The sequence below is a fragment of the Oryzias latipes genome, chromosome 15, assembly GCF_002234675.1.
Source record: "Oryzias latipes chromosome 15, ASM223467v1".
Taxonomy (NCBI): domain Eukaryota; kingdom Metazoa; phylum Chordata; class Actinopteri; order Beloniformes; family Adrianichthyidae; genus Oryzias; species Oryzias latipes.
The window spans coordinates 27356293-27381592 of NC_019873.2; the positions used below are offsets into that span (position 1 = coordinate 27356293).

The following is a 25300-nucleotide window of genomic DNA, read 5'->3' on the forward strand; positions in this document are numbered from 1 at the left end:
GCAGTCCATGCGATGTCACACAGAGTAATGCGTGCGCCTCTATGAAAAATCTGCCTGAAGACCATTCCATTCAACAGCACTGCTGCAGCTGGGACTCCGGCGCTTCGCGTGGTACATTCTACCGCTCAAATGCAGTATTAGATACCAAAAGCTCACCATCATAAAAGAATAATACTTTAGAGTCCCACTCTCATCCTCTTTTGATCCATTTACAAAGTGTTCCCAGTGGTCTTTAAATACGATGATGCCGTTTTTAGATAAATATCAAAAAGCTAGTTTCTGCGGAGCGACATTCACTTCCAAGTTGTGGGAGGGACTGTTGGCGTGGAGTAAAACCACCCCTACTTATGACACGCTTATTAGACGCTGTTCTGCCAGCTTACAGCCCCAACCTAACGTTACTGGGGGAAGAAACATAGTGAGCAATATCGGTGCTAACCGACTGTTCAGTTTGGAGCCAGATTCCAGGCGCACCACCACAACGACGTGAATGCTGGACACTTCTGAGAACTTGAAGGCTTTGTGTCAATCTAAACAGGAAACAAAGCTTAAGGACAGGCAGAAGAATGAAGTTCAGACCAACAGAAAGGCCATAAAAACAAAAAAAGCTGCTGCTTCAGTGAAGCAAACACAGCTGAATTCTATGAGGAATATGCTTTACAGTTTATAAGAGCATTAATAGACAATGTAAATTCTAAAGATGGCCACAACAAATGTTGGAAAACTGGTTAATCTTTGAGATTCATACAAGGTAACAAATCTTAATATCCAGGAGTTGTTTTCAGTATCAGACGTCTGTTAAAGTGAGAACCAGAGAAAATTTCATTTTTTACTTTAACATATGTCCTTGAATGTGGAGCGGGGGGGGGGGGGGGGGGGGGGGGGTTAATATTTGCACTGTGAAGTTCCCCCCCCTGTGGGCATCATTTAGCTTTTGTAGGCTGAGGTCTTCAAAGACGTATTTTCAGAATGAAATCGGTCATGTCACGGCTCCGGCAGCTTATTTTATGCACATCCAGCGTGACCGCAGAGCTGAAGGCCAGGAGGCCGCTGTGTGTATGATCACCCCCGCTACTAAAGGTGAGCTGCTGGGTAAGGTCACTGTCTGAATTCTGATGAGTCACATGGCTCCACTAGTGCCAAATCATTAAAACTAAGAAGGATAATGATGGAGATTGAAAAACTTTACATGCAAAGAAATGTGTAGCATACTTGGATGAAAATAAGCAAATATTTAGAATTTAAAGCTTTTAAAAAAAAGTTTTTGAGTGCTCATGCAGATTGCATAAGCATGATTTTTCCTGACATTTCAACAGAAAAGGCCAAGATCCTGAAGACCAACTCTACAAGCACAAAAACCCGAATTGGAAAGGCGAGGGAATCCTAAATCAAACCTCAAGAACATCTGGAGATCCAACCTCATCACAACATGCACCAAGATTTGTCTGTTCAACTCTAACAGCCAATCTGTTCTGCTGGAAGGAGCTGAAACATGGAGGACAACCAAAACTACCATCAAGAGATTCCGATCAATTCATGTTCCAAGAAGAATCCTCAAGATCCACTGGCTGGAAACAATCAGAACAAGAAGCTCTGGCAAAGGACTAACCATGCGCCAGTGGAAGAAGAGCTCAGGAGAAGATGGCGTTGGATCGGCCACACCCTGAGGAAACCAACATACAGCATCACTCGTCAGGCCCCCACCTGGATCCCCCAGGGGAGGAGAAAACGAGGAAGACCAAGGAACACGAGGAGAAGGAATCTGGAGGCTGACGTCAAACAGACCGGAGGGTCTAGAAAGGATTGCTGGGAACAGAAGACGATGGCAGGGGGTTGTTGATGGCCATTGACCAACCAGACCTGACTAACTAACTAACCATTTGGTTAGAGAGGACTGGTGGGGGCAGGCCTGCTCCCACAATAACACAAGACCTGTTAAACCCTCCCCAAGCTCGGAAATCTTTTACAATTGCCACTGGCATCCAGTAATGACACGTTTTATAGATGTCACACACTCCCCCTCCCTGATTCACCTCCAATAAAGCAAGACGCCAAAAAAGTATGACCCTCTCTTTTATCCCATCTTAACACCTCCTAATGAACACTGACACACTCTGAACCCGTTTTCTCCTCTTGATTAACTTGGAGCTCCTTCTCCGCCTCGGAGCCGTCGTGGTCAAAGCGCTGACGAGAGTTAACCCTTGGCTGGCTCTCATTTCCCCGTAAACAATGCCGTGTCTGCGGTTCATGAGTTATTGAACAATATTGATTCTAGGGTCTGGGGGTGACAATAATGAGGCCACATATTGGGTGACAGCAAACACAACCTGTGAAGACAGCTCACTTCTCACTGATGCACACACACACACACACATACAAACACACACTCTTGTCGCCTACAAGCTCCATGATAGCATCAGTATCCACTGTCTTTGGCAGCAGTTGGTTTTGCTCTCCTTATCTGCTCTGCTGTCAATACAGACAATCCCCTGCTCCACTGGGGGCACGAGGCAGTATTGACATTCAGCTCAAACCCACAGCTCTGAGTGGAGTCCAGGGTGTTACGCATGAATTATGAATGCCTTGACGCCAGGGTGCTGAGCAACACCAGTGCCATCATAATTGAAACAATTGAAACGACAATACCAGATGGGTCAATAATTAGACAGCAGGAGGGGGAAACTTGATCCGGACGCTCCCCTGCTCGCCCTGCCAAACTAAACGCCAGTCGCACAGAGGGGACCTTTACCAGCATGCCCCCGCTCCCCTTCAGCGCACACTTTGTGACATGCAGAATTGCTTGTGTGTAGCTGTGTGTACATGTCACGGGGAGATCATTTCACACCCAATTCTGCAATAGCAGAAGGTTATTTCCCATGAAAAATCCAAGGTGTCATATTTGGTTCCAAAATGTGTCCTTAAGTAGTGGATAAGTAAACAGTCGATCAGTAACAAGTGCAAGAACAGCATCACTGAGTGTTGTTTGTCAGAGCGCTGTCAGCTCACAGTGCTGATCATAACGCTGCTCATCTACCATCTTGGATCGTTTCTGTGACATTATTCATCGGTGTTTCTTGGTCTGTGGAAAACGCAGGCAGGCGACGGATCCTTTCATAAATCTGTGAAAGCTGAGGGCTCCCAGCAGATCCATTACACCGCCGGCTCTTCTAGCCATGGCTACGACTCAAGGTGATCACCATAAAAACTACACGCCACCCCGCCATCCCTCACTTTGCAGGGCCTTTAAACAACCCCGGAAATGGAGGCTCGGTGATGGAAGAACAAAAACACACCAGGCAGTCGTATGTCAAAGAACAGCGCCTCCAACAAAAGCATGACATAATCTCCTTGACCACTGCAGACTGCGTTGCATCACTTTATCATCATTTACAGTCCATGACTGCTTCTCCATAAACCACTGTGATCTCATTTTCTCCATCTGATGGATTGATGATTGTTCATGTTTGGTTTCTCTGCGTGGAATTTCACATTTCTTTGGCTCATTATGCGTCCATCTTTCCAGACTGTTTGGTTTTTTCTTTGAAGTGAATCGCTTAATTCTCTGGACATCACGCTTTCATGTCTCTGTATTGACATTTGACGTGGCTTCCTTTGGATCCCTGCATCTTTTTGTTTGCACCTGCAGCCGACAGAAAGCATCAACCACAGACGACCATAAACAGAAGCAACTTCTACTAGATCAGCATGACCTTCCTGTTCAAGTTGGACTCTCTTTTTTGGAGTTCCAAATCTCAGCTCACTGAGGTCTTTTTGGTCCAAAAAAGCTTAAGCGTGTTGAATTTACAGACTAAACTGTTGTTTAGACTTTTGAAGGTATCTACCTTCGACTACAAGGTTAGCCCTCCGTTTGCAAACAAAACACTTATTTTCATGGTAAGAAAAACACTTCAATACTGTTAGTTTTGGAGGAATCCGTCTGTTTTTTTACGCGTTGCAAACAGGATTGAGAGTTGTGGGTATTGTGAACACGCTAACGCGACCAATGCTTCTGACGTGGCTAACATGTAGCATGTTACAAACAAGTTCAAGAACTAAAGTGAATGCAGTTGATAAAGTCAGACTGACTTATCTCTGGTCCTTGCCTCGCTTAATGCTTATATATAATGCTTAATCCTTAAATAATATATATACATATATATGACACAATTTTAAAAATAGATCATTCAGTCATCCGCTGTTACCTGTAGCGCCGAAGAAACGGTCTATAGTGCCGGACTACACAGTGTCCTGGATTAGTGTGGTTTGGACGCATGCTCACTATGTTTTTTTAAATACCAAATATTATGTTGAAAATTTACCAAAGTACAAAAACTAATAAATAGGAACATTTCGTGGAAACTATTCACCGCCTGTCAGGATGAAAACTGATGATTTATAAAAATAAAATGACCACACTTTTTTTCCCTCATTCAAATGCATTGCATTGTGGTCTATATTTGCCAAACCAGTGAGTATCGATGATTTTTTTGAAGATTTTTAGGAGATTTCCAGGGTCTTGGATTTTAAAATTGTAGATTTGGACGCTCCAAAAAATGGCGGATGCCCTGTGTAGTGCAGTAAGTAGCGAGTATTGAATGAATTCGGACACAGCCCAAACGTCTGTTTACCAAAGGTCATAAATATTGATTCAGACTAACCAGCAGCACGACAACATTGCTTGAAGGACATGGTGTCTCTGCTGGTCCCACCTCTCTTTAGGGTCTATGAAAAGCTTAACACACTTTTACAGGAAGGTGAACGACTGCAGTAAAGCTTTAAATTCACCCATCAATGCTAACTAAATAAAGCGGATACTCACAACGCCCATGACTGCATAGATTCAAGTCTACAATTCCCTTGTATCTGTTCAGAGGGATTCTGAGAGGAAAGAAGGTTAAAAAAAAGAAAAAAAGACAAAACCTGTCAACATTTACAATCTTAAAAGCCTAATGAGCGGAAGTAACCATAGCAATTTAGTGAAAAGAACATCAAAGACTGGGGAGCAACTATTTAGGCTGCCTGTATTCATGCATAATTAGCCGTGAAAATGGCACTACAGGAGTCTGCAACTGTCTATTCTTAATTAGTTTTTATCCTTAGTCTGGGATGAGAGGTAAACAAATCCATCAGATGAAAACTTTGCCTTTCCTCCTAAGACGAGCAACACTGTCAGCAGAGGAGACATGCACGCGTTGCCCATAAGCTGTGTGTTATTGTCCCTGGGCAATAAATGGCAATGTTGTATGCGAGCATTAGTTGCACTACGAAACCTGGAACCCATCCTAACGCTGCTACAGCGATGTTTAGGCGAAGGACTCAATCTTCCAAACACAGCAGTCAACCTAAACGGAGTCAAAACTGATGAAACAATGAAAATAAAAACTTTAAATGTAAATATATGATTGAAAAATAGCCTTGACTTGTCTTATATAATAAAATACTTTATTTATTTAGAGTTAAGTAATTCAACAAAAAAGTAGAAGATGAGATGGAATTTGTCGTGTGCACAGAGGTCCATTAATTGTGACTTTTTTTTGGTATTATTTTATAATAAACTAGTTTTTTAACCTAAACTGTGCAGATTCTCCATCTATGCAAACATGCATTTAATAAGTATGATAACAAACATTTGTAGGGCACCAAAATAAAATCTCACAACATTATAAAAAATCAAATAATACATGGCAGAGGCACTGCTTCACATTTTTTCTGTCTTAACTGCTTCAAAGAAAATAACAAAAAAAACAAGAAGGTTTTTTTCACAATAATTGTATATATCAACTTATTTGTTTAAAACCTCCTGAAAAATTAGTTCATCTTTTTGCAATAAAATTATGATTAACCCCTGAAATATAAAAGTGGCATCACTTATTAACGACTAACATTTGGTAAAAGCCGCTTTTATTAACCCCAGGTCGGATGGGATTTGCTTTTTTGACGTACAGACTGGACCGAAGTAAAGATGTTGTCACTCGACAATCCTCCTCCCAATAAATCGGTACCAATAACAGAGCTCAGGAATGCCTTGATGCCCCCCCACACCCCATACAGATGAAAAACCAGCCGACCACACAGACTAGAAATGCTTTTTGTAGCCCATCCATCCATCCAGCAGGCCTCTCACCCCTTATTTTCAGCCATTTTTTAGGAGGGACCACTGCTCTCCTTCCTGCAAGTGTTTACTCAGCCAGTAGCGATGCCCCCCACACACCAAACCCCATCTAGTTTCCTGGTGATGAATGACCGTTGGCCATTCCTCTGACAGCCAGGCAGCTGATGCCACATAATTACAGTATCACCATTTAGACCAAATTACCAAATTACTCCGGTCCTCAAGAGGCCTGGAAGACTGACAAGCCAGCCAACAAAGGAAGCACAAATAACAAAAAAAGGAAGAAAAATACCACAAAAAAATAAAAACCTTTAAAGATAAGTAGTCAAATCAGGTTTTTATTCTCCTCCTTACAACTACAGACGAGCTGTGAATTCATTAAGGAGGAGAAAAGAGGCGTTTTTTTAAAACCAAAATCAAAAACTCCTCAGCTCTTCTACCAAACCTGAAGGTTGACCTTGTTTTTTAGCATCAAATGCTCAACTTTTCCTTCTTCCACTCTTTTCTTTCTAATTCAATCTTGGATTTGACCAGGCTTCGTTTATAGACGGACAGCTGAAGCTTTAAATGCCGTATAAAAAGTGGCAGAATGAGGTGGCAGATGAAAACCCTCACAGACAGAAGGAGTGTGGGGGACTCTGTCCTGAGAATGAGGTGAGCTGAGGAGACCAAATGACATTTATGAAGTGTGCCTCAACACTGAGCAGCTTCACTTCAAACTTGTTTTTTGTTTTTATGGACTTTGAATTTTTTACTTTAGATTTAAGTTCAACTATTAATTTTCAATCAATTCTTTAATCAGATAATCAGATTCAAATTATTCCAAGCATCTGCAGTTGTGCATCTTCACATCTGCGTAAACTCTATTTTACAATCAGATTGAAATCATTCAATATGCTGTCTGTATAAGTGGAAATATGCTCTGATTAGAGCAATTACGTTATCATATTCTTTTATTTTTAATTCATTAACTAATATCTAGTTTAATATCTAGTTAAATATGCCAATATCTCTATGTACTTTTCTTCTTTTTATTTTATTTTTGAAAGTTCTTGAAATAAACCAAATCAATCAATGAGTAAGTTTTGTTTAAAGCAGGCTTTGTCTTTCTGTGGGGAGATGAACTCATACTGGCTGCCCAGTGGGTTACAGAAACGGTCATGTGGTCTAAAAGCATCGCGTTACACAAGCAGAAAACACACGGACGATGCTCTTTAGCGTATTTGATCAGAAGAGGCTGCGCGTCCTTTGCCCACAGAAGCCGCTTCGTTGCGATTGGATGAAAAACGCCCAGCAGACGCCGCCGTCTCCTGAATGAACTAGTTCATGGGAAGGATTTCTCACGGGTTATGCAGAAGGAGGATGCATCTCCAACAGATGATTAGTATTATTAGCACAGGTGCAGGTACGGTAAAGCAGCAGACACACCTGGTTTGTGGTAAAACCAAGCGTCTGATGAAGAATGGGGTGAAAAGAATCGTGTCTCAACGATAACTAGGTGATAATTAAAGAAATCATTGAGTCCTATAAAATCATTTGAAGCCGCATATTTGTTATTATTCAAACGTCTGTTTGGATTTGATTAAACATCTTAAATGCAAAGTTAGAGTAACGCCACTATATATGAAATACATCCACCTGTGTGTGTTTGTGCAAAGTAAGGTAAATCTCATTTATTTTATAAACACGACTCAGATAAATAACTGTTAGGATGGTTTGCTTTTCTCTGTTCAATGTTGTGTTTAGTTGGGATGTGCAGCAGAAAAACGTCACATTATTTTCCTTTAAATCCACCTTGGACAGTAAACATACTAACTAAAAGGTAAAATAGGATATCAAATAAAAAAACAACTGATTGAATGAAAATGAAACCAAATGTGGTGTGAATTCATTAAAATGCCCTATAATGTCCTAAGATGTATTGCGGTTCAAGTAATCGCTTTGATTTTACAAAATGAAAAAGTAATGGCTGTAATTTTAAATCTTTAGTGAAGAAAAAGTTTTCCGCTTTGGGGCCTGTAGATGTTAAATATTCATCAATTCCACAGATTTCTGCCTGACCGTGCGCTTCCTCACAGTGACATTAGCGTTCTGCTCACCCCTCTGCATCCCCCAATCATCTGTTTCTCCCAACAACACATCTTCATTTGCCCAGAAACCCATGAGCAGATTTCAACAAAAGAGCAACCTGATCATTTCCAGGCCAAATTATTATAACGGATACAATTTTTCCTCTTTTGGAGGCTTTGTGCAGTGGAAGGTGAGTAATTACTGTCATTGATTAATAATCTTGGACATGCTCAGCAGTAATGAGCACCACATGTGCGCAGCCCTCCTAAAAGAAAGGCTCATTTGCCGCTAGGATTCACAGTCTAAACTGCTTAGTGACATCTCATGGAGAGTCATTTTCTTGTCAAAATCGGGGGGTGGGGGGCCCTTTTTGCAATTGATTGCATCAACTCATCTAACCCCTCCCTTAAAAAAATAAAAATAAAGGACGAGCCAGTTTTGAGATCGACCGTGGAGTTGGACCGGTTTTCAGAGCTCACTGAAGCATTTTTGGTTTATTAATTCCATGTTGACATCATTAAATCCGTATTTTACCATCCTCTGGGAAAATGCTGGATTCTGATTGGCTGCAGGCCGATAACAGTCACCTAAAGAAGAAGTCCCAGTCCAACTTTTGCTTGTCTGGACAAAAGCAGGTGGCAAGAGGTGAACTTTGATGCTCCAAATGATGCTCTGGACAACTTAGCATGAGGTTTAGCGGATATACCACTTTCCTCCGCTGCAGCAGAGGGAAGGTTCGGAAGGCGTTACCATGACAACGTGTCGCACAGCGTATTAAACACTTCACTTGTTATGAAAAATGATCTAAAGACCCACTCCAATAAAATGCTCTTGTACTATTTTTCTCATGATGGAGGACATATATAAAAGAATTTTAGATGAAAAGTGGGATTCTGAGTATTTCCGGACAAAAAGCAGCGCTATGAAAAAGCTCGGGTTTGGGACGCAGCGATTGCCATGGGAGGGCGAAAGTCTCCCCTCTCCGCTCTAATACGGATGCATCCATTTGCAGACAAATAGATCCATTAACATCTTCATTTTTCTCATCTGAGCTGCCATCTGGCTCAAAGCTGTACAGCTGGATAACTCTGATATGTTAGCTTGGGCTTGTGAGGGGCTATAAGCTAGTGGGCGAGACCGAAAACAAAGGTTTGACGGGAAATTAGCCAAAGCCAATTTCTGCGCCAACAGACCCACCCACAACCCAGAGGAGAATTTCTGATAAACTCCTGCCGTGCTGCAGAATATGCCCTAAAAATGACACAGGCTTTTTGATTTTGACTAAAAACTGCATAATAATAATAATAATAATAATAAGTAAAAGACCACTGGGAAGGATTTTATAATAGCAAGAAGTATGATTGAAGTGGGACTTCAAAGGTTCAAGACAACAAGGTTTATTACTGATAATTGGTTTAATATTTATTTTTCAGAAAATGAACATGGTATAAATGGGATAAAGCCATTCGCAGAAGCATCTTTGCATCATGATCAAACCAAAACAAACAGTGATTCAGAAAAAGGTAATGAGGATAGTTTCTTCATTACCTTTAAAATAGATAAAATAATTTACTAAAACTACATGTCCATGCTTACTATATGTGCTTTATGTACATGTTTATACACACATATGTAGTGGATTATCTCTCACGGGAGATTTGTCAGTACAAAATTAAATGTTTGAAAGTACATCTGTTTGAGTTTATTTCAAAAAAAGATAAGTATGTAAACAATTCAGCCAATAATAGTGTGCGACATGCAAAGGTAGCCCTCATTAGTTATTCAGGTATATATCACTTTGTTTACAAGGTATGAAAAAGATTTTGGAAGAGGAAAACACTAAATCCAACACAACTCCCCAAAAAAGCAAAGAGAGAAACTTTACTAAGATGATTCCAGATGACCCTGAGGGTTCTCGGGTCGAGCCTGCCTTCAGAGCCGGTGGAGTGACGGCCCCCTGCAGGACGGGATCAGAGTTTATCTGCTCCATTTGTTTGACATCTTTAGGACATGCTTTATTAACACAGACTAAATTTATCTGAGCATCAGCGTCTTCTCTCGACTGTCTCACAGAAAATCCTTCAGGGTTAGGTTAGGACTGTTGGGACGCTTGTGTCGACCGAGTTCCACAGACTGTTCATCCTGACGGGATCTTTTTAACTCAAGTTTGTCATAAATTTGAAAAAGTCCAATCATGTCTTCATACCGGATGTCGAGGTGTAGCTAAACAAAAGGATTAAAGGCTTACAGTCGTCAGATGAAGCGGCGTAAAATCCTTTGATGATTAAAAACGTACAAAAACAAGATAAAAAATCATTTACAGTCTGACTAGTAAAAACCGAAGAAACCAAATGATAATTCTATCCATTTGTCTACAGATTGTGGAAAAACACATTCCAGGGACTGACAATTTATTATATTGACATGTTCATATATTTTAAACTATTAAAATATGATTAAATTAAACATCCAAACCGTCTTATTTGACCACACATTACTCTGCTTCTGTCACATCTGGTTTTATTCTTCTTAGACCTTTTTGTCGGGTGGATTGAGTCTCACTTTATAAACATTATGTAAATAAAACTGTTTTACATGCAACATGATTTTATGGATGCGTGCTGTGTGAGAATCATGGACCTCAAGACAGTGAAAGAAAGGAGAAATTAAAAACAGAAATGTGGTCGATGCACATCTTCATTTAAAGAACTGGTCAAATATTTTCTGTCAATCATTTCTTTAAAAGGTTTTTCTCATTAAATGAGTTTGATTGATTTATTTTGGGAATGAGTGAAGCATAAAAGCATCCAAATGAAAGACTTGTAACATTCCCATTACTTCGTATTGTATATTTCGTATTAGATGTGTCTTAATGCATACAGCAGCTATATTGAACATCTGTATCTGTTGAAAGCATTGAGAATCACTGACCAGAATGGAAAGAAGCTCAAGTTTTACACACTAAAACCTCTTTAAGTGAAACACTGACACAGAAATGGAGGATGAATAAACAAATGAATACCAGAGCATAATGATAAACATGTTTACTTAATCCCAGATGAGGACAGTGAAAGGACAGGACACATTTGGAGGTAAATATGAATACTTCACAATGACCAAGATGCTTCTTGTGAATAAAATGGTTGACTTAACTAGATAATTCAATGTAATTATTTAAATTAGTGTTAGCATTAGAAAAATATGCAGATATATTCAAATATTATAGAAGCCAAAGAAGATTTAGGTGTTCATGGTCCAATGAGATCTATGTGTTGACATTGGGACATTAGATGTAAATGACGATGTGTGGGGGACGGCCGGGTAACTTATTCTCTCTCAAACAACGGGTACATAAAAAAGTATTCCGTTGAACTTTTCCTTTTGACCAAATACTTATTTTCCACCATAACTTACCGATAAATTCTTTAAAAATCAGACGATGCGATTTTCTGGATTACTTTTCCTCATTTTGTCCCTCATAGTTGAGGTTTATCTATGATGGAAATTACAGGCCTCTCTCATCTTTTTAAGTGGGAGAACTTCTACAATCGGTGGCTGACTGAATACTTTTCTTTTTTACCCCCTCGTGATCTCGTTTACCTTGTTTAAATGTGAAATTAACTTGAATAAATAAATGTGAAATGAAAAAAAAGATCCCGTAAAGAGGACCTTACTGAAACCAGAGCAAAATTAGACCGATCAACTTCAATAAGATGTCTAAAAAGGTCAATAAAGATGCTGCTTGACAATAAAATGACTGAAATGTCTCAGAAAAGCACAGTCCCCCCCCCCATCCGGCCATGAGGATCTAGCCTGGATGGTAGCAGCTTCACCGCAGGAGCTGGAGTGGATATTATGAAGCAATCAGGGAGATGTTCCAAACTGGTGGTACTCACATTTTGCAGGGAGATCGTAGCCACAGGTGATTTTGGCTTTGCCGGTCTCACAGCCCTTAAGAGAGAGACACTCCTCATACAGGCAGGACCCTGCCGCTTTGTGTATGCAGCCGTCCACTGAAACACAAAAGACACACAAATCAAGGTAAGCTCAGGGGAACAAAAGAAGACGATCACATGCTTGAAGCAAGCTGGGCTAATTAGCACTTTGTTCATTTTATCAAGTGAAAAACAACCAAATGGTTTGGCTTTGATTCGTCATGTTTTATTTCGTTAAAGGGTTTCCCAGACTCCGGTTGTCCTCTCTGTAGGGAGACGATGTCTGCTGTAGTGCAATACGCCCGATGCTGGTAAATATTGACATGCTCAGGAATGAAATTAGCTGGCTGAGGATCTAATAACGCCTCTGCGCGTGGTGAAAATGAGACTGTTCTTCCTGTAATCCCTCTCCTCTGTCAACAGCAATATGCAGCCAGATCATTAACTGTATTTTCTGCCCGGCTCCCTGCGGTGAGCCCGTTATGATTTGGAGCGGCGGTCTGATTCTGTCACGCTCCCTCTTGATGTGTGTGTTCCGGTTCCGTGAAGACCAATGGACCCTGCCCCCCCCCCCGAAGGTTTTAATTTTACCAGGTTAAGGGCGTGATGAACGTGATTGATAGCGCATCTTACGGAAGAAGGCAGAGAGATAGAAATCCACATTATCTGCCTTTGAAAGCCTGACATCTCTCCAAGAGCTGCTTATCAATCACTATGAAACATCATAAAGTAGTCCTGTAAAAACCCTCACAACCCATTAAATGATAAGGGAGACAGGTAAGCCAACACCTGGACAATGGGAAGCGTTTTTGGACTTGGTGGCCGTGCAAGATGTTCGAACATCCCTCTGAAAACTGCAGCTCAACACTCTAATCAATACTTTCATCTCTATTTTCTTTTATAAAAAAGGGAGGACGAGCTCTATATTGCTTATGTGGTATCTTCACACATTATCAACACAGACAACAGGCCTTTTGATGAGGGACGGCCCATTTTCTAGCTCCTTTCAAAATCTCCGGGAAGAGTTTGTACCAACAGCTGGGCGGAGGGTTTTTCAGGCTCCATCAATCATCTTTAATGGACTGAGAGACAGGCAGTTGACAGAGACGAATCCTGATGGGTTTTCAAAAAAAAAATACAAAAAACAGTAACATGAGCCTGACAGTGATGTGGATTTGCAGAGATCACTGCAGTGACAATGAAAGCCACTTAACACCACGCAGAGCAGATGTATGCTGGGCATTTCTATAATATCCACCGCTCAAGCAACGATTATCAGACACTCATTTGCATCACAATTGCTGCCTAAAATTTCTCAAGCGCGAGAACCAGAACCTCTGAAGCATTTTTAATCACATTTAGATAAATCATCTAATTGCAGTTTCTCCTTCAGACAGAAGAACAGCGAGGAACGGTCCCTCTTTTAGCTTTAGGTAAGTGATATTGGATTTTTCTTTCGTGCTATAATGTTATTTTGAAAATTCTTTTAAAAAAAAAGGTTCCAATTGCAACAGAGAAATGCCAAAAAAGTACACTTACAAATTCCCATTTATCCCAAAAAGCAGGCATTTTGGTGTGCTAAGGGGTTTTCTGTAATTGGCTGCTAGTTAACAGCTGCCTGTGAAAGGCGCCACCTGCAGAAAGATCTTCAGTGAAGCAGACATCCCGTCATTCAAGGCCACTAATGCTAAAATAAGAGTAAATAGCAAGGACTTTATTTGAATTCGGTATAAATGAAAGACGGATAAAAAAGCAGCAGCTTTGTACAGTTGGAAAGCAGGAAGGGAAAACTGTTCAGAAGCAAGAAAACTGTTCAGTGCTCCTCTCTACTCAACTCTGATCTTTTTATGCTCATAGAGAGCCAGACAAGTTAGAGAGAAGTAATGCTGGCCTCTTCTAGTTGACAGTTTTCCCACAGGATTCCATCCAGCACAGACCATTCCACTCATCACCGCTGAGCCCAGCTGATCTCTTACCTATAGCAGGAAAATCCTAACCGTTTCTGTGTTTTAGCTCAGTCGCTGAAAGAAGAAAATAGCCTGTAGATAAAAGATTCAGCTTTCATTTCACCGCTCCTCCTCTCCTCCATGTTGCATAAGCTACTTTTTTTTCTAATATCCCTCAGTGTGTCACAGCGAGCACCTAAAAGGCTACAAATTTGTTCCCGGTGCCTGGAAACAGAGCCTGGACTGATCTGGCCGGTGACCAGAATCTTGGATTGCAGAGCTGCAGATTTAATTTACCTGTTTTACTGGAGTAATATAACAGATGCATTGTGGGTAATAGCTGTGTTTATGGTCTGCATGTCTGAGAAAGACATAAGGAAAAAGGGAAGGAAGTGTCCAGACAGAGATAGGTTTCAAAATGCACTTTGTAAATCCAAATTCGATTGTAGAGAGAACACCACATGAAGCAATCCAAACTTGATTGTGAATCCATTTTTTTTTGTGTCCATTACTTAGGTAACTAATAGCAGATCTGAGTTCCCATAAGTGGAGATCCGACCCACATGCATTTTGACCATCAATTTATTTTCTCATTTAAGTCAGATCTCAGTTTTATTCCCAGCAGATTTCCACATTATGGATGCCTGCAACATCACAAAGGCGGATCTCATTAAGCGCATCTCCTCTCAGCTTTACTTCAGATTGAACATCACGGAAGAACTTTAATTCTATTAACAAACTGGCTTTAAATAATCGGCTTCTTTCCCAGGAGCATCCAGGCTGAGGCAGCAGCAACACACACACAAACACACACACTTCTGCACAAAAATTCACAACAATGACAAGTATAGAAGATGGAGAAAAAACAACACAACAGTAATACGAGACAAACAATATGTCATCCTCAAAGACCAACACTCTTTCAGGCTGTCATAGTGAAAAACAAGTGCTAAAGTCGTAGTCACAACTGCTACTCCTGGTAGGAACGCGCTGTCTGCAGCAGAGAGATGGTTAAATCTGCACGGACATGCAGGTGGCCCGCACGAAAAATCAAGGTCATAGATTGATCAGGGAACCCATTTCAACCACATTTATTTCTACAGGCATGCTGCGGTGACAGGCCGTAGGGAAGACTTACACAACGCAGGTGTGTCGTTTCGGATTTTAGCAATTCTTCTACCTTCGAAATCTTCCAGACGCCGCAAAGTGCTGTTCATGGGATAGGTGCGCGCTCCCTACTGCTGTTGGAAATTAAACAATTGGAGCATAGCTTGCGTGGGCATCATACTTGCACTTAAGTGCACACCGCATGTGTGCAGCATTTGCAAGCGGTCAATAAAAAACCGGTACTCGCTCCTCGCTAACGATTAATCGACAAATCAATTTACAGTCCTACGATCCGTCTGAGGCAAGCTGTTAATGGAATCTCCCTATACCTTTACAAAATCATTTCAAAGTGAAATCAATCGATTGTATCGTTAATGAAAGATACCATTTGGATTGAGGTATGGTAGGTTTATTTTACTATAACGTAAAAACAACCAAAAGCATCACAGAGGACTATGCGCATGTGATGCAGCAAACAGCCATGATTACAGTCCAATTGAGGTGGCCATACAGGCCTAAAGATGCGTCCGCTCCTCTCTACGACCCTCCATGGGCCCAGAAACTCAAAATCCCACAGGATCCGTTCAGGTGTACAGGTCTATGTCACTAAAGCTTAAGATGAACACATTCCTGTTTAAACCATTGGATTTTACTTGGCATGTATGCGCCTTCCTCCATAGCATTGGATCCTCATCCTGAAGGTAGTGTTGACTCTTTAAGGGAAAAATCCCATTTACCTTTAATGGAGAACAGCAGCCACATGTAAAACATTGAAATGAAAGTTTGCAAGTTTCATCACAACCTATGAAGTACTTTAAAATAAATCAGATAACTGACTAACATGTTGAAAAGGATTTTCTGAAGATGGCATTTCCAAAGTCGTAATGTGGATTATTCCAGAGATTTCCGTAAACGAAGGCTTTGATGCACGGTGTAAAGTGCAACGAGCTTTCTTTAACTTCTGACAGATGCTGCTCGGCAGAGGGCATTTGGTATTAGCAGCTCCAAGTTTACGGCATGTGCTTCTCGACTGGACTTCTTCAGCTCCGGCTGGAAAAAAAAGAACGGTCGGTAGCTCATCTATCTCTCCTTGCAGGCTACCACTGCTTACGGCTGGGTCTATGTGGGACAAAACATTTATTCATCTTCTCTTAGTGCCCTGATCAGAGAAACTTCCCAGAACAACCACGCGGTGAGTCCACATACCTAATGAAGATAGCTAAGGGCAGGCTGGACGGCATTCCTCTGCACACATAAAAGGAGAAAAGCGAGAGCAGAAGACAGACGGAGAGACACATTGAGGAAGACAAAGGAGATGAGGGTGTGTGTGTGAGACTGAGTGTGTCAGTCTAGAGCAGTTTGAATTAGTTACTCAGCTGTAACCTTGGCTCCAGCCATTGTTGAAGACACCTCTGCCTCGTCCTCTCAAGGCTCAGCTCCCACTTGTATTGAATGACTCAGTAAAGCTCTGTCTACCCTCCCCAGGCTTCTCCAAAGCAGCCTGCAAACCAAAGGCTTCAATCGCTCCATCAGACACAATGAATACCTGCTCTGCTCTCATTACAATACCCTGCTTTTCAGAAATGGTGTCAGCAGCAATTTTCTCTCCTAATTATTTTTCCTCTCCTTGGAGGGTTAAGTTCAGGACTGGAGCCAGACGAGGCGGGTAGGGTGGGCAAAACAGAAGGAGGGGTGAGCTGGATTTTACCTGGCAGCCTGAATATCAGCCCTAATCTAGCAGAAGGGAATTGCCAGACCTAAACTTTCCCTTAAAAAAAAAAAAAAAGCTTACGTAAGAGGGGCGGGGCAATTCAAACCGAAACATTTTTCCACATCATCTCAAAGTGAGAATTGCTGTTTTTACACAAACCCAAACATGTTTTTGAAACTACACAGCCATAAATTTCCTTTCGCCTATTTTGCTGCAGTAACCATGGCAACAACAATTTCCTCTCAGCACTTTCAAAGCTTTGGACTGATCAAAACCCTCCACCTCTGTGATTTACACCACATCCTATTCAACTATTTTCACTGAAGACATAATGACATGGATTAGTTGCTAATCAAGTGCCAATCAGAAATCTGGTTGAGCTAAATGTCAGGTGGAAGTATACAACAACCACGGTGGTTACTCCCCAGTGAAGGTGGATTACGTGTCTCAATCAGAGTAATGTTGGAGGCAACAAAGAGCCAGAGCTTACTCTTACACTGTAACCAAGTTCTCAGGACATGGATGATAATCTTCGCTTTACCCATAATACCCAAGCTAACTGTGAACCAGACAGATCTCACTAAAATGATATCAAATACCGGCGGCTTACTTGGATCCCAATTCCCCAAAAACTCCAGTAACAGAAGGAGTTTGAGTGAATGACATCAGTCACAGGTTCCTGGTAAAAAAAAAAAAACCCTTAAGGAAAGGCCGTGTCACACAGCCACTAGGTATATTGGTCATCAAAGGTGAATGTATGTGGAAAAAGTGAGAAATGTTGCGTTCTTCACGTGAAATTTTCACAGATGTATCACAAAATAACCATGTTAAAACCATGCAAAGAACAAATAATTCAAAGTAAAAGCCACACAATACGCAAATACAACATGAACCGTGCGTGATTACTGCGTGTTTATATGTAATTCATTATGTGTGCATCAATTTTGTCATTTTAATGTGTTATGTGCGCTGTATATGCGATAGAAAAGTTGTACATTGTATTACATGCGTGAAAAGTCCATACGTGGAACCGTCGTTAAAAGTCACAAATTCGACTAGACATCTTGCAAAAATTTTCATAATTGCGTATAAACTACGTAAAATATGCGCTAACTGTGCAATTCTCAACCAACCCAAAAAATTTTAACGGCTCAAAACCAAATTCACAAAAAGACCTGTCAGCCGAATTACGATTAATCATGCGTGTATCACGAAAGACCAAAATTTCTTACGTCAAATGTGCAAAATGGATGTGTGGCACGTCTTTGATGTTGTTACCCGTCAGCACAAGAAGATTTCTATTTTACAAAATAAGACGGTTCACACTTTTAATACATAAATGAATACATAACTTGCTAAATGTACAACTTTTAAGCTGCTTGTTTACCAATTTACTAAAGTAATACAAAGAAAATATTTTGCATAGAACTGAGCCAACACTGGTTAATTCATCAAAAAGTGAAGAATCTCATGGCTTCCTGCCGAGGAGCTTTCATACTCCTGAACCAAAGGTTCGCACATAAATAGTCGTCCTGGAGCATCAGGAGCTCCGAGCTTTGCTCAGGAGCACTGACAGCATAGCAGCCCCGGAAATGTCAAAAGCCTAACCACGCCACTGTCAGGCGAAGGGCCACATCTACAGGTACCTCTTGTTGCTTCTAATTACACAAAATCATTTTGAAGTTCAAGATCACAGAACAGCAGCATGAACGTATAGCTAGCGTCATAACGTGTAAATGACTTCAGTTCTCTCTGTACAGGTAAGACGAGAGGTTTGGCTTCTGACTGAGGCAGCCAAATCCTGGATCTGGAGATCTACCAGATCCTTCCCATACTTTTCTGTTAATTACCTGGATCAGACTTTAATCAATCAATCAATCAACTGATCAATGACAACTTGGTATCAGCAGATCCAGCTATTCTGTGTGAATTAAGGGCACGGTACGACAGCGTCACCCATTCGTCATAGATGCGTGGAACTTCCATTAGCCTAACAAATACTTCCTGCTACACTTAGCACATGTGCAAAAATGTTTATGTTCTGTCTTTAACAAGCCTGAAGGGAACTGTAGACACCCCTGTGCTCCCCTTCAAGATGAGGCTGTTCCTCTCTACAACCCCCCTTGAACAGGACGAACCAGCAACTCCCAGCATGTGACTATACCTCTAACACAACGGTCATTTTTTTTGCAAATTAATGTCAACATTTATATGTCATACTGAGGAATTGTCTTCTTAAACTTTTATCGATGGTCTCTCATTGGTAGCACAGAAACACAAAATTATTTCGGACAGAATTTGACCAAATGGTGTAAAAATGAGTTTGCAGCTCTATTAAATGTGAAATTTCAGTAACTCCATACATGCATATATTTTTGGGGCTAAATTGCTCTGCAAAGCCTGTGTGGATTTCTAAAGTTTGATGTTCCCAGGGAGCCCAATGCTTTTATACCAGAGCCATGAAAGGATGCCAGGTTAGGTTACTGCAGCTCGTCTGACACTGTTGTTGGAAATCCTGGACCTGACAGCTGCGGACAACTCGGTGCCAAACCCCAGCCGTGAACTACTTAAGGCGGCAGTGACAGCCACGGCTTTCACATTTAATGATGTTGTTTTAACTTCTTTGTGTTGATGTTGAGGGACCTCAGCCCACTTGCCATTCCTTACATGAACAGTGTTTTGTTTTCTTCTCAACCATAAGTCGGAAACACAGTGTTTAAGTCATCAAACGGAGGGAGTGTCTCACTCTGAAGATGTCAAAAATAAAAACCCTATGTGGACCCGAACAGCATCTCATCATCCTATCACAGACTTTCTGTTTTTACCCACTTCTGCACTGATTTATCTTTGTAGATGATGGTTTATCCATGAGGTTTTTGAAAGGGAGCCATGTTGCATTCAGGATGTGTACTTCCTCTGCAAAACTGAGCAAGTAAAGTGACAGAACTCACAAAAGTCCTTCCTGAGTTACAATAGCAGCTTATTATAGAGCCGAGAGCAACGTTTCTGATGAAAACACAACAGTGGGATGGACGGTAGCTGGTAAACATCAATAAAATGAAGGTTTTGGCTTCTTAAACATCAGCAATAAAAAGCATGTTATTCATCTGAATTTAACTGTATTCCACTAACATAATAGTAGTTACTAACATTATCAATACTCCATGGAGCGTTGACTATTCTTGAGAACTAGACTGAGTGACCCCCTCCTCACTGACGTTCCAAACAGGAAGAGCCTGCTGGTTCCAGGAAGCTGAAATCCCATAGACTTCTATAGAGAAATAAACAGCTCTCACTCAGTTGGTCAGAATAACTATTCTTGCTTGGATACTTTTTTTTTTAGCAAGTTCTTGATCCTCGTTTTTTTTTTCATATGTCTTCTGTAGTTCAAGTTATTAAAGTTATAAGATGCCTCAATAAAAGTCCCGGTAGGCGGTCTCATGTTTGAATAAGTGATTTGTGTAGCTCACTTTAACCCTTGTGCTATCCTAGGCACTTCAACATTAGGAGTTGGGTCATCTAGACCCACTAGACAGTGCTCTGAACCTTTTTTCTTCAATGATTTGTGATCTTCACTGGTGTCCATGGATTACATGAAATCCTTTTCACCTTTATCCACCTTTGTCATGGTAGGGAGAACACGTCAATGTAAGGGGGGGGGGTCACCTTAGATAGCACAAACGTTACAGTGGTAGGGGTGTGGCCTTCCAACAAGCTCACTGCTGATTAGCCAGAATGGCTGCTATTGTAACATAGGCTCAGACCAATCGCTGTCAACTTACTCCAACGGGGAAGCGTCTGTATAACGAAAAAATGATAACTTGATTGACTTCTTTTGTTTGGAGCCGAAAGCAAACCATTTTCTATGGATGCAGTCTCACTCATTGATCCAGTTCTCATATTTGGAGGCACAGATTTCTTGAAAATTATCATTAAGCTCAACTTACCACTGAGTTAAAAGATAAACAGCGGCAGACACAAGTGTTGATAGAATGATAGATGCTCAGTACAACCTTTGGGTGAAGTTCCAATGGTTTCTTAATTAGTTTTCTTTCATTCTTTCTCCTTGAAGGTATAGAGAAGGGTCCTGTAGGGAACGACTGTGAGGGGTAGTGATGCTTATTTGCAGAGTTTATCAGATTTTTGGATAGCTGGTCATACGTAAATAGCAGAAAGTGTTTGTTTCTCAGTGTTTGCATGGAAAATGAGGGTCAACTACCTATTCGAAGATCACTGTGCCACAACATTTTTAGACAGTTTAGTTCATTTCCAAAAGATAAATCACCAACTACTCTTTTCTTCCCATGGCTCAGTCATAACAATCTGGTTTTTCTCATGTCACAAAGAAATGTACAGGAAGATCACAGTTTTGTCTCCTGCTAATATAATGGCACGGCCTGTAGAATATCAGTAGACACAAAAAAAGACCAGTAAAAAGGATAAAATTGGTCAATTATTTCATTAACTCTCAAGAAAACGTACAGAACCTTTTCCTGCCTGATGGCTCCATCCGTTTGTGAGGCTCAGTGGGTATCAAACCTTTCCGTTCTTAAGTATGAGGTTCACTAATAACCACAGATAAACACAAACCTATTTTTACAGTTTCCTTTCTTTCCCTCAATATCACGCTCATTTTTCACCTTTGACTCCTCATCCACTTTCTTATTACAAACAAGCACTCTGCCGCTGAGGCTATTATCGCCTCTTCTGCCAGGTTAAATTACCTTTGGCACCCAAGCTTTCCTCTTACTCTTCCCGCTGAAGGCTTTGAAGCAGAGAGTAGTGTGGATGATCTGAGTAGGGTGTGTGGAAGTGCTGGTGTTCTCATACTTGCAGTGTTTTTGTCTTTAAAGATAAAGGTCATTGCGGGTCGTCTGAAATCGTGTAAACAGAAGAAAAACAAAATCTTTCATCTCACACAGCCGTCCATAGGTTAAACTGCTTTTATAATTAAACCTATTTCTAAATATCTTCTTGTGTTCTGGGAAGAATCAAAGCTTTTCTGAACATCTGAAAGATTATTAACAAGACCAACATCACATGACGGCTAAATCTGTGCTGTAAGGAGAGCTGACATCAAAGTGCTTGCAGGGGCTTTAAGAGAGCCGTACATCTCTGCTACAAAGGTACTCAACATGTAAGCCGCCGCCAGGACGCGTCTTCCATCAATGACTTTACCAGCCACTGAAGAGTTCAGGAGCAAATCAGTTTAAAAGAAGCCGAAATTAATTCTAATCATTCTCAGTTAGAAAATATAACGGCAGTGCTGAGCTTAAAACGCTTCTTTTGGACTCGATAAGAAACCAGGATGGGAATTACTGATTAACTACAAACTTAGCTGATACTAATAGTGATGAACTACATCACAAAGCCTTTGAAGAGTTTATTTTAATTTTTTTTTTTATTACACTTAAAGAATCTGTATCACTCTAAAAGCAACCAGTCTTCCAAAGAAGGAGGACTATCCGGAAACAATAAAAAAATGTGTGTTTTCCTCCCGACATAATCAAACATTCGCTCCTAAAGAATTTGCCCTCTTGGAAAAGTTAGGCTAATAAGCAGCCATTAATGTTAAGAAAACAGGAGGAGAAAACAGCGTCCATGTGCAGATCCTGCTCAGCATCCTCATAAATTACCCCGCTGCACAAAGTTCATCTTTTGAGTTGCCCAAGAGAGTTCACTGCTTGATGGTAAAGGATGGCTTCCCTAAGAACAACCTGGCTAGAGGTGAGAGCTGGAACAGAAGCACTTTGTTCAAAGCTTGCTGTGCTCTGAGCAGGAACAACATTAGACAGTGCAGACAAATGCTTGTAATTATAGAGCAATCGGAATAGCCAGCTTTAGGGCTGAGGAGGGAAAGCAAGCGTGGCTTTGGCTTCGGACCCCAAGAACCCCAATTCTTAACTCTCTGCTGAGAGTGTAATGATGGAAATGAAGAAGGATGCAGATTCTCTGTGAAAGGCCAGTTTTGTTTTGTTTTGCAACTAGAATGCATGAATAGCTTTAGTTATTATGGAAATTTGTGGAGCAAGGTGCAAGCCGACATCTGCACACACAACATTTGTAAAACAAGACAGAAAAATTTAAAGACCCACTCCAATGAAAATGGTCATTTTTGGTGTTTTTAACGTTTATAAGACGCATATAAAGAAAATTAAGCTTTAAATTTTATTTCTGAGAACTTTTTTATTCAATTTTGTGGTGAATAAGGAGCAGACGGAAAAAAAAGCCATTTGAAAAAACAGGACGGGGTCATAAGCTTCCTGCTCCACTCCATTCTGATGCCTTCACTTGTAGATAAATAGATCCAAAACTGGCTCCAAACTGTAGACGCATTTGTTCTGAAGACTGGTCATTGCAGTACCGACTCACAGCATCCTAAATATGCGTCTACTTGTACTCCAACACTCTTCATACTTTATTTTCTGCAGCTAAATTACTAAATTTATTTGCTAATATTTATTTCATCCATTATTCAATGTTCATATTTGTACTTAAGTTAAAAAGAACGTAGAGTTGTCAGGACATGTTGCACTCTATTTTATAGTTGTTCAATAATTGCAATACATTGAAAACCACAGTTCATGAAATGTTTTTGCTTACTTTTTTACTACAGGAGGTTTTGACAACAAGTTAGGGCAAAACTGTTGCACACCAGCTTATATGAACAATAATTGTTGATTAATTGACTATTAGAATTAATAGAAATTAACTAATAGAATATTAGTTAATATTAGAAACTAATAGAACTAATAGAAGCTAGTTACACTTCTAGAGATGATGAGATGAAGATGATGAAGATAGTGGTGATAACCATACAGAGATGTTATTTTATTGTTAATTTGTTTATGGTGTGAGTGCTATGTTGATGTTACTATGAGGAGTTTATTAAAAAGCGTGTGAAGAGCATGAGGGAGGGGCTTAAATAAGATTGTCTTCTGGCCACGCCCTTTCCAACAGGATATTTTCTTCTTTTGTCACTTTTGTCATTTGCATGTTAGAAATAAATTAATAATAATAATATTAATAAATGATTGAACAGTGGTCCCTCGTTCTTTTGTAGATTTTTTTTCAGTGCAATTTTACATATCAGTACTTTTTTTGCTGTTTACATTTATTTTAATGCACATTTTGTGACATGTCGTGATTGGCTGTAGACCAATGTCAATCAATCTCCTTTGTGCTGCGTCTGCTGTACAGAATCCTTTTCCTTTACCAAATCGACATAAATCTTTAAATGCAAAGATTTACTGAGAAGCTGCATGTGTCTCCCGCGATAAACGAGGGACTGCTGAGGGACGATGGACCACTGTATTGGTCCAAAACACACATTCAAGCCATGGCAATCTTTTTAACATTTATTTGAAATGATTTCGGTAAAACACAAACTCTTGTTTCTTCCATAAATCAGGAGAACCAAAGCAGCTGATGGAGATTCTATGAAAATCATTCCTCCTCTCTAACCTAAAGTAAGCAAACAATGAGAAGCAGGTCACCAGGGCCAGAGTGTGTGATAGAGCTTGGATTTCTGTCCAGTGATTTATCTGACAACTTTGTTGCAGAATACCAAAGTGTGCTATCTATTAATTGAGTCTGTGTCAGCACAGGGGAGATTAAGTGTCCGCAGCTGCCCACTAAACCGTCTACCCCGGGCCCAGCTGTGAGACACAAATCAAAGGCCCGAGCACTGAGGCAGACTGGCAAAACAGAGCCGCGATCCATGTAAATAATAAGGCCGGGACAAAGGTCCTGCCATGATTAATAGTTGGGTAAATATCGCAACTACAATGGCCGATAATGGTGGTCAGTAAATGCTTTTGTATCCTGAAACTTAACTGATGACCAATCCTGTGGAGCTGTATGATAGAGGACTATTTCCTTTTCTTTATCAAAAGTCTTTTGTTCACGTGGATTAACAGCGCTGGTTGGGATTAAAGCGATCCACAGATTCGGTTTCATATTTTTCTTCACGTCTGACTCCATCTAAAAGACCTTCAGCAAAGCGCTGAGCGTCATAACCGTGTTCTGGAGAGGCCTTGTGTGGCCTCAGTGCTTTACTGGTGGCGGTGGCCTGGATCCATGATGTGAAGCTCCTTGCTGCAGAGCCAAGGATTAACAGAATTGGGGCTTTTATAATTATACCATCATGATTCCGGTCCTTTCCTGTTGGTCTTTTTAATTAAGCAGATAATTTTTCTCTGGGGAAGACCGGCTTGAACACAGTTACCAAGCGGCTTTTTATTAGAATTGTGGCTGAAAAAGAATATATGAGAGGAACTTTATGATTTCTAATTCATGAATGAAATTATATCAAAGTATAATCATATCGTAATTAAAAAAAAAGCTGTCCAAGACCGTTTCCTGTGCTGCCCCCTCCACACTTAAACCACCAAAGTGAGGACTGTTAAAGCTGCCCGGT

General features: G+C 40.6%; 1 protein-coding gene across 3 annotated transcripts in view; it reads right to left on the minus strand.

The window, feature by feature from the left end:
- The window catches only part of macrod2 (MACRO domain containing 2), a 427744-nt gene that overhangs the window by 266090 nt on the left and 136354 nt on the right, over positions 1-25300 (minus strand). For all 3 annotated transcript variants that reach the window (XM_023963152.1, XM_023963153.1, XM_023963151.1), the window contains exon 5: positions 12079-12195. In XM_023963152.1, the coding sequence (XP_023818920.1) occupies positions 12079-12195 (117 nt within the window). The remainder of the gene's footprint in view (positions 1-12078; positions 12196-25300) is intronic.